Source organism: Cotesia typhae, unplaced genomic scaffold (genome assembly GCF_013202065.1).
Source record: "Cotesia typhae breed Kobodo isofemale line unplaced genomic scaffold, CoteBio_Ctyphae scaffold_13, whole genome shotgun sequence".
NCBI classification, from domain to species: Eukaryota; Metazoa; Arthropoda; class Insecta; order Hymenoptera; family Braconidae; genus Cotesia; species Cotesia typhae.
Window position 1 is genome coordinate 16,213,890 of NW_027423774.1, and position 10,805 is coordinate 16,224,694.

Here is a 10,805-nt window from a genome sequence, read left to right on the forward strand (position 1 = left end):
TTTCTTACGTAATAAGAAGAAATGCTTGGCTGCACAGTTTTTCTAAGTTCGTGAAAAAATGTTTTTCCACTTTCAGAGAATAAACTCTAGTTTAAACAAAACATTTACATAACTTTCAATTCGATGATTTTTCTATCAGAAACTTGTGCAAGATTTTTCTTTTCACCCAGCTTAAAGTTTGTTTTTATCCATTTAAAGTCTGGATTATTATTTTAAAACCCGAGTGGTTTTAATTAGAAAGATAATATTTGAAGTTGAGATTTTCTTACTGTGAAAGTTATCACTCTGATGAATAATACGTCAATTGCAGAATCCAACTATGATCGAGGTGAGATACAGAGTTTGAATTACTTAAAAGTTGGCAAAGATTTTTATAAAGTTTTAAACTTTTACAACGCTATTTTTCCGGCAATTCCGTATGTACTTTTTATAAAAACACGAATAGCATTAATTAATTCAATTAAAAATCCAATCAATAGAAATTTACATATTTGATTTAGACTTTATTTCTTGTTCGTTTCCCTCTTCTTTTGCTTACTCTCGAGATCAGATTAGCAGACACCAAGAAAAAATTTTCTGATATGTTCATATATGTCTTAATATAGTCTGATGTGCCTATATATGATTTTTCGATCCACAGTTGTTTTAAAAATCACGGAGTGAGGGCTCATGATCACTAAATTGTCTTCTTTCAATAGAAGTAAGTTTAAGGTAGAAAATTTCAAAATAAAAATCATTTTTGTTACTTACCTAAGAAGCTTATTTGAGATTGGCTTTTAGTTTAATAAACTACCAAATTAATTTACGTGATTATTTTTATAAAAAGTATCATTGATTTTTTTACTCTCACATATTTTCTGATATGGCCATATATGACTAAATCGAGTAATAAATGGACAGATATAAAAATTTGCTATATCATAAAATTTTTTCACTCTACCTTTACCTTATTTTAAGGCATTGTACTAACTGATGATCTCGATCATAAAGACTAATATATAAAAGCAAAGGGTTGAAGAATCAAAGCGATTGAGGAAGACAACATAGCATTGAAGCAGTAGACAATGGAGTTGAAGGTAAACATGATAGTGGTTGAAAGCTAGGCGCCTCAAGGAGTATAAATACAGTCTATCGATATCTCTCTGTATGGTACATACATGCTGGTGGATGCGCAGCTGTTTTCTCAAAGCAAGGGGGTACATGATGTTAGTGGATGAGAAGAGAAGTAAAGGATGAGCCGGATAGGAACTTGGTGGGAACACTGAGAGTCAGACACTGCTTCTTACGCTGCACGGGACTGATCTCGTTGGTGTGACGTAATCGTTCCTCTCAAAGCAGCTGTGGCTTCTGACCGAGCTAACCCAAGATTGATTGCAAGATTAGTCTAAGTATTCGGCTCCAGAGGGGTTTACGTCAATGTGCGTAGAGGAATCTAGGCGGGAACGATCGACGAGGGGAATACTAGTCTGCGCTATTCCAATAAACAAAATTCTTCTACACACATACATACGATCTACGATCTACGTCTACATTCTAACCCTTTTTAATGTTTTCTACTATTCTACTTGTTTTTCTGCCTCTTGCTGATTTATGTTGACTTTAAGGACAGACATTAGTATCACTAAATACTTGCATGAATCTTACTTACTTTTAGATTTAGCTAGTTTTTTTATATTTTCAAAATCAGGGTCATTTTTGAATGTTTAGTATCGGCAAAGATATTTCATTGTAACTAATTAAAAGTTGATGTTAAAATTTTTGTGATAAATGAATCACAACTTTCAACTTGGATTTAATTGATCTAAGACAAATTATATTTACCAAGAATATAATTTTGAATGAAACCAGTTAGCTGTCTTGCTTTGATAATTTATTTTTTTTTTGGTTTGAAATTCTTGAATTTGGATCTTGATATTTCCAATCGATAATATTACGACTTGGTTCAAAAGGACGTTATCTTCAATTGATACAATCAGATATTTAAACCAATAAATTCTCTTTAACTTAAAATAATTCAGTTTTATTTTGAGAACTTTAAATTTTCGATTTAATAAATAGTTTTGTCGTTTAAAATTCTAACAGCTTATACCGAAGAAATGAAATTTTTAGTTTCGCAATTTCGAAATATATATTTAAGGCTTATTTTTAATGATACAAATAGTAGCAGAGATCCGATGATTTTTTGATTTTAGCTGCTTACTTTGAAAAAATCCCGTGTAAAAAAAAATCGTCTTAAAATTATCGTTTGTTTAAGATTTATAGACGATTGTACGAATTTCTAACCGCTTCATTTTTGAGTACGCTCTTTTTAAATTGAATTTAAAATTGTTGAAAACTTTTTATCGGACAATTTTAAGACTTTTTTAAGACGCTCCGTTTTAACGTTCCGGGGCTCTGTCGCTGTTAGCTCATCTTAAAATCGTCTCGAAAAAATTTTTTAAGATTTTTGTGAGCCTACTTTAAGATTTTTTAAGATTTTTTTTAAACTATTTTAAGATTTTTTTAAGACGACTTTTAGATTATTTCAAGACTATTTAAAGACTCTATAATAATTTTCCGGAACTGACGCTGTGATATTGTCTTATTTTCATAACAAATTCGAGAACCAAATTTCTAAAATCTGCTCTCAGAATTTTTTTTTTGGCGTCTTAAAATAGTCTTGGTTTGTGTCACGTTTAATATCTTAAACAAACGACAATTTTAAAACGATTTTTTTTTACACGAGTATATGTGGTTCCTGATTAAAAATAATTACGGGCTTTGTTAGAGTGAAACTCTTCTTAGAATCTGGAAAATTTTCTACTTAGTCAAGAGTGATAATTTATTTAACCAATAGTTATCAAGATTATTGCTGTATTTTTTTATATGAGATTTTATTAAATGAGATAATAATTGAATTTTTCTCGATAACAGCTGACAAAAATACGTGCACTGTTGGAAAAATTTAATAACAATAAATTCTATTATTTGGGCACAATTTATTGACTTATCGAATGTAAATACTTTTTTGGAAGAAAAGTACATTTATTGTAAAAAAAAAAAGCTTATATAATAACAAACTTCTTTCTATCAATGTAAAAATACATAATATAATTCTTTGATAAAATAATATTTATATCAGAAATAAAATTTTTTTAATTAATTATTTTTTCCAAGAAACAATATGTGCTTGAGTCATGCACGTTAAGATTTACCAAACTTTTTTTTATGAACATACAGATTATTTAAATAGGAGTATGTTCAGCTTTAAAAATAATTTAAGAAAAAAATTAAACAGTAAATATTATTTCTGCTCTCATGCTTTACTTGCTTTGTCATTCTCAGCGGTATATCTGTAAAAGAACCGAAAATTAAGAAACAAAGTAAATTTGGAAAGACTAATTGTTGAAAATTCTCGAAGTGAAATGGTGCAGCAAATGGATACGCCAGACAGGGCTTAAGGAAAATTATATTTGACATTCGAAATGGTTATCAATTTTGACAGGTACACTAACAAATGGTCCTCTACTTCCTTGAAATAATAGAGCCCGCACGCATAATTATGTGTACAAGACATTAATGCACTAAAGCATAACTTCCAAGAAGTTGAATAAATAAAATTATTATTTATTATGTTAAGATGTTATGAATAAAAATAAATAAACTTTTATTAGCAATTTATGATGCTGCGAAGAATAAATATGTATATGTAAAAGAAATATTGGTATATATAAATAAATTTTGACAAAATGCACAGAGTTAAAAAGAATAAGAATGAGAAAGGAGGCTCTTTGTAAGGATGCATTGTATAGACCACACAGGGATTTTTTTGGCTGTCGCTTCTAACAAATAACAGTAGACCCGAGGACCGAGAACGATGCATTTTTTCGGGGATTTTCACGAGTAACCAGCAACCAAGATGTGCTTTGGAGAAATGAACCTGTTGCGGATGTTTATGAGTGACATTAACATACTTTGTTGGCATGCTGTGGTTGTGCCAGTGTTACTGTTACAGACTCTTTCGTTCCGACACCTACGGGCGCTACCGCAGGATTGGGTTGTCGGTTGTACACTCGATCCTCGTTGGGAGAGGGAACAACCCACTGAACGAGGAGAGACTAAAAAAAACATTTGATGCACTTGTTGCATGCCCACGTATACTTCATCAGCGCTCACGCCGATTCTTCCTATTATTTCACTACCGCAATCTTTTGCACCAAAGAAAGTTTTTTTTTTTTATTTTTTTTTTTAATGAAAAAAATTCCTGGTTAGCAATTATTTTGAAACAAAGAGTTTTTCTTTTGATTGTTCAATCTTCAAATGATTTTTTTACTAAAATGTTAAAGATTTTTATGATACAATAAAAAGAATTTTGATCACAAGAGTGAGTATTAATTTTTATTTTTAATAATTAAAGAAAAATTAGTGTTCGTAATATCAAAAAATAATATTGATTTGTTTCAAAATTTTATACATTTTACACAAATAATCCAAAAAATTTTTTATAAATTTGAGGATTTTTTACCTTGTTAACAATTCGGTGTATTAAAGAAACAATTCATCAACTGAAAGGTTTTTTTATTACTTTTTAATGCGAAATAATTATTTGTTAGAATTAAAATTGATCTGATTGTATATAATAATTACAAAAAAAATTAATTCGATTCTAGAAATAAATTATTAACCAAAAACATCATTTTGAAGAGTTAGATGATTTTTTGAATCAAGAAAATTAACCGTTAAACTAAAAAAGTTTGGAAAATCTAAAAGTGCACCACTCATAATGCTCATTTAATTATGAAATATCCTCTAAATTAAAATACATGAACGTCTTGAAGTTACACTGTTAAAAATGTTTGTAAAATTACAATCATTTTACAAAACAAAGGTTGAGTAAAATTACAAATCGATGTTTACCACTGCGAAATTATGAAACAATTCTAGTAATTTTCCAAAAGATGTCAGGAAACTTAGTAGGATGTGTTGTAATTTTACGATTTTAATGTAAAAATCCTACTTGTATTGTAATTTTACAGAACTGTTTGTCGAATTTCATGAAAAAAATTTTAGATTTACAAACATTATTTGTAATTTGGTTTACTAGAAATTTTTATAAAATCACAAAAGAAAGTTGTAATAGAAATTACAATAGGGTCATTGAAAATTTAGTAATTTTCTTTGTGATATTCAAATTTTGATTGTGAAATTATATCATGAATTGTAATTTCACCAACAATTATTATTTTTTTTAATGTGTGTGATAATTTTACAAGACTTTGCTGAATTACTTTAAAAATGTCTTATATTTGCAAACATTTTTTATAATTTTATTTACTAGAATTTTTTTGGTTTTCACGAACTAAAGTTGTAATATGAATTACAATGACGACTTTAAAAATTTAATACTTTTTTTTGTATTATTCAATTTTCGATTGTACAATTACTTTGTGAATTGTAATTTTGTCGAAAATTTTTATTTTTTCAATGATCTCAGCAATTGTACGAGACTATTTACTGAGATTTTATAGAAAACTTTTCATATTAACAAACGTTTCTTGAAATTTTATTTCCGAGAAGAAAAATTACAAAAAAAAATGTACCGAAAATTTATTTATTTATTACAATGGAGATATTAAAAATTCTTTTCATAACAAAGAATTATCTAAAAACTTAAATTAAATTATGCAAAAATATTTCATTATGTAATTTCGATTTTTTTTTCATGATCAATAATGTCGATTTGCTTAATTTTCATTGAACTATTTAAATTCAATAACATTTTTTAGAATTCCGACTTATTTTGAGCGATTCAACAAAATCTGCAAATATTTAAAATTCATTTCAAATCCTGTATATAAAAAAAACAATATTAATTTTTTCTGATGACAAACTCTTTTCTGAAAAAAATGGGTCCAAAGTTGGTGGGCGAGTCTGTTAGATTCTTTGAGCAAAAAAAAACTCAGTTACAAACTTTTAATTTTTTATTCTAGATATTTTGTTCATAAAAATATTCATTTTAGAAAAATAACGTATTTTATTTTATTAGTTTTTAAACGTGAAAAAAACATTTAAGGCACATTTGTGCAGCTAGAACAAGAAAGCCTGTAAAGGCTTGATTTTATGACTTTAGGTACTTGAGTTGACAAAGGACTCCTCATTTTACTATGTGCAGTATAACCAAATATTACGGTCTTAGTTAAAAAGAAAAATATGTGTTTCACTAAGGACAATACAGAGGGTTAGACTTCACAATATAGTATGTTATACATTTAGAGAAGTAAAAAGTAAGAAATGTCTCAGATCACATGTAATTGGTGGCCGAGGCGAAGCCGAAGTAACAAACGTGTGATCTGAGGCTTTTTTATTTACTTTCCGTGAAGTGTATACTATTTTTTTATCAGGCGAAGCGTCAACTTTGTTTCGCGCATCGTGACGAAAGTTGCCACTTTCCGCTGAGAGGGCAAAAAAAATAGTTTTAAGCATAGTGTAGGTAACATATAGTAATAGGTTTTAACATTATAGTCTATTTGCGACTAAACTCTGTCAGTAAGTAACGACATTTCTCTCAATAAATTTTTTATTATTCATAAAAAATAATATAGAAAATCATTTCAATAATTAAAATCTTATTATTCAATTTTATTTAAATAATGTTATGAAAAAAAAATTATTTATACGTTGAGAGAGCATTCAAATTGCATACTAGCCGCTAGCGACAGATATGTTTAAGGGGGATAGCCACTGTGACGCTGGAAAAAATAGGCAATTTTCGGGAATTTTTTTTACTAGGATAATAAAGGAATTTGGGGATCGGGTTTTTTTTGTTTTATAAAGTATATGTTGAGGATAATTCTCCTAAATTTTTATTCAAAAATATTTTGTTATCACAAAGTTATAAACATTTTTGTAGAGCACCAAAAAAATTTCCCCCTCCATTGCCGGTACTGTAACTCAAAAACGGATTATCTGAAACAAAAAAACCAAACGGCATTTTAATCTATAGGAATGTCGCTATCGTCGCACGTAGGGGATTTTGAAAATTTTGATTTGAGAAAAAATGGCGCCATATTGAAAATTTTTTCGTCTTTTTCCTCATTTTTTTGGACTCAAACAGCCTTAAAAATCTTAAAAATTAAAATTTTCAAAATCCCCTACGTGCGACGATAGCCACTAAGTAGACGAATACGGGGAAACAAAAAAATTGAGAATCGGTTCATATTTACGAAAGTTACAGTACCGGAAAGTTTGAAAAAGTCGTTTTGAGAAAAACGCGAGTAAAGTTTTAAGAAGATTCTCGCAACTTTAAAATCTAGTCTTTCACAAAATATTCATACTCACATCAAACTATCAAGTCCTGGGCCATATGAGGGTTCTTCCTCCTTATCTTTAGTATTGACCTTGACTTTTTTATTTTTTTACTGGCCGTTTCCATGCGGCTTTCAGCAGCTTTAACCCGAGTAGCGTCGCGCTCAGCGCAGTATGAGTAGAGTGTTGGTCCTACTTTAACATCGAGATTCTCTAATATCTTCAGAGTTGCTAGAGCCCCATCATTGAATGTAATTGTTGAAATATATAAAGCTATTTCAACAATAAGGGAATAAGAAGAATTTGTTTTTGGGGCGAGCTGCCACACTAATGCATTGAAGCTTTCATTATTATTTTGTGTAAACCCACCGACACATCGTTCCAATAACTCTGGATTCGATAGATCTTCATAAATCGGTATTAAAGCTTCCGCAATATCTGCAGGAAGTGGTGGTTTTTCAACTAATGAGTCCAAAGTATTTGTTGCCACAGCTTTTTGAAATTGACACCACGAATTTGCACCTTCAGGACAAAGAAAATGCTGCGGATCTTCGGGTGATGAAAACTTGTGATAAAATGTTTGCCAAATAGCATTATACATCTCATCAACATCATTAGAATGACGTCTGATTGCTAAACCATAATACTTTGTAAATTCATTAATTGCTTTGTCCGTTAATCGACCTTTCCCACCTAAACTTTTCTGTGTATTTTCTTCTTTTCCTGTTTTTGTCTTCTTGTTAGTTCGTTGCTTCTTCAAAGCCCTTAGTCGACTGCCCATTCGTTTTTGCACGTGATTAATACATTCCTTTTTTTTTTTATCTTCACCATGTCCCCATACGGTTTAGCATCACAAATATTTTTATACGTTTTAGTGTCACCATCACCTATATAGTTTACATACTTAACGTTATGTAATAACTCTGATCGCATAAACATCTCTTTTATTCCATCTACCTCCATTTGTCCAGAAGAATTTTCATGGTTTATTGGACAGTCTAGAGCATGGTCTTGCATAAATTGATCGTATTCAGCTGTTCCTTTTTTGAGCTCATTAGCGCACACATCTTACAATAACTGGATTTCATACTTACATCTACGATTTTGCCAGTGAAGTAACCAATTAGAGAAGATATACCAAATGAAGATTTAAACCCTCTTTTCTTCCAACTACCGTCACCGGAGACAGAAATTCCAGGAATGTCATTGGATTTTAAATGCTTGCAGGTTTCTTGGATTTCTTCTTTAGCAGCTTTTTTCAACACTAAATCACAACAGTTTCTAGCTGCATTTCTGATTTGTGTGACCAGACGATCGTAAAAGCTATGGAACATTGGTCGTGGTAAATCCATGAAAGCACAAAATCTTTCAGCTCCAGATAACCCAATACCAATTATCCGCATTGCAAAGATGAAACGGCGATTAATTTCATACGCATTCTTGATGAGTGGACATGAATTTATCAAAACTGGATCACATTTTTGCAATTCACAACTAGTTTAAAACCTAATCCTCGAATACTTGTCTCAGTAAAGTTTACATCACCACCACACTTTTTACACGATACACAGCCACTTAGTAAATTAAATATCGAAAAAAATTTATAATTTTGTAGCTAATACTCGAATCAATTGTACAATCAGATTTTTGTGATAATTTCCTCTTGGAAGCACTATCACGTCGTTGAGAGCCAGTATTTTTTCAGTTTCATATCTGTTGAGCGGTCGATTAAATTTTTCCTGTCGTTTGGCAGTTTTCTTTCGTTTTTAATAACTTTACTTTGTTTACGATCCATTATTTAACAAATTTTTTTGTTAAATAAACAAAAAAAAAAAAGATCAGAAGATTAAAAAAAAAATAAGTAAGTAAACAATAACGAGTACACTAAGAAACTCAATAAATTAAAGAACGAGTGTGTATTCATACAAAACAACTAAACTTAACTGTCAAACTAAACTTAAAAGTCAAATAATTGTAACGGTTGACAATCGTGAGGGAAAACAATCGCCAACCCGTACGAATCAAAGACGGAGCGAGCAGGCGACGTTTTCGTCGAAGCGCCGCGCGTAAAACGGTCAATCGACGCGCTCTTATAAAAATGACTATAACTCGAAAACTATTCGGAATTTTTCTATAAAATTTGAAATACATAATTTTGAATATATAAACTTCAGTTTAATGAAAAAAAAAAAAAATTTTTTTTTCCGAAATTTTACAGTGGCTATCCCCCTTAATTTTAAAAACCCAATCATATCACCCAGTGTCAAATTTATTTTGGGTAAATGACTCGAACACACCACAGTCTAGTACGTGTTTTAAATCTGTTCGTTTTTTTGTCATATTACCACGATATTCTCACTCACAAAAACGACAGCAGTATGGACTTATAACAAATACTGGACTATATATTACGCACTATTCAGTACAGTGTTTGTTTGTGGTGTCGTACAGTACAGAATGCACGCTTTAACATGTTTCCTCCTACCCCTTTTTTTTTGACAGAAGAAAATCTTGACACTAAGACGTCTTATGAGAAACGAACTAATCCACATTCAATCGCATTTTGACACCCATCAGGTTTACGTCATTTTCAACTCAACAAAGTCATTGAATTCTTTTTGTAATAGTTCAAAGCGACCTTACGTTTTCAGTAATTTGTAACATAAAGTGAAACTGAGGTGATTAAAAATTAAAATTTATGTGGTGATAGTAATTATAATCTTACTACGACCCAGGATAAAAGTTTCTGTGATAACTATAATTACAATAGATCAGGACTGAGGATAAAAAATTATTGTTTCTACAATCGGCATCAAGTAAGTTTAATAAATTTATTTTAATATTGATTAGTAAATAACTTTTTAAATTTTGGTTTCTAATTATGTATTTGGTATCGTCTACCCTAAGGAAATCGAGGGAACGTTGGAGACAATTCAACGGTGAGTGCTTAAAAATTTTATTGAAATTTGACTTTCAACTCTTCTGCATAAATATTTTTTCATTTGACTTCTATCTAAAAACTTTAAGTTTAAGTTTCTCGAAAAAAAATGTCATAAAAATCTTTAAGTTATTACTTGATATTGGTAAGTTTGTGAATTTAGCTTGACATTATAGAATTAGCATTAAGACGTTTTTTAAGAGAAAAATTTCATCTTACTCAATTTCCCTTTGTTACTTATTTCGTCTGAATTTTCAATCTTTTAAAAATTATGTTATTCCGTTTATTTTGTTGTTTATATGAAATTAATTTATCACTTAATTTAAATTTCAGAATATTTCTCGAAATTTGTCCTTCAAAAGGTACAAAACGGGGTGGGAACCGAAAGGCAACAAATGTTTATCCTAAAGTTATCAAGTTGATCACGATGATTGAACCGTATACTACAGAGTATACTAAAGAGTAACTGCATCAACACATGACGACTGCTCTACTGTCACTATTTAATATTTATTACTTCTCTATTATATGACTTCTTATATTATTAAACCATTGTATTATTACGGAGCTAATTTCTATAAAA

The 10,805-nt window shown here is 29.9% G+C and overlaps 1 protein-coding gene across 2 annotated transcripts; it reads right to left on the bottom strand.

Moving 5' to 3' along the window:
- Positions 1-6,751: 6,751 nt before the first annotated feature.
- Positions 6,752-8,664, bottom strand: LOC141534921 (uncharacterized). Of its 2 annotated transcripts, XM_074254569.1 has the most exons (3): positions 8,379-8,664; positions 7,318-8,282; positions 6,752-6,945 (listed from the first exon to the last, which is right to left on the bottom strand). In XM_074254569.1, the coding sequence occupies exon 2, from the start codon at positions 8,063-8,065 to the stop codon at positions 7,319-7,321; it is 747 nt and encodes a 248-aa protein (XP_074110670.1). In that variant the 5' UTR covers positions 8,066-8,282; positions 8,379-8,664; the 3' UTR covers positions 6,752-6,945; position 7,318. The 2 variants fall into 2 exon arrangements, with proteins under 2 accessions (XP_074110670.1, XP_074110669.1); XM_074254568.1 differs by having other exon boundaries at positions 7,318-8,664.
- Positions 8,665-10,805: the final 2,141 nt, after the last annotated feature.

Excerpts from the sequence above, each read along its gene's own strand:
- LOC141534921 (XM_074254569.1), bottom strand. The coding sequence starts at position 8,065 with ATGGGCAGTCGACTAAGGGCTTTGAAGAAGCAACGAACTAACAAGAAG.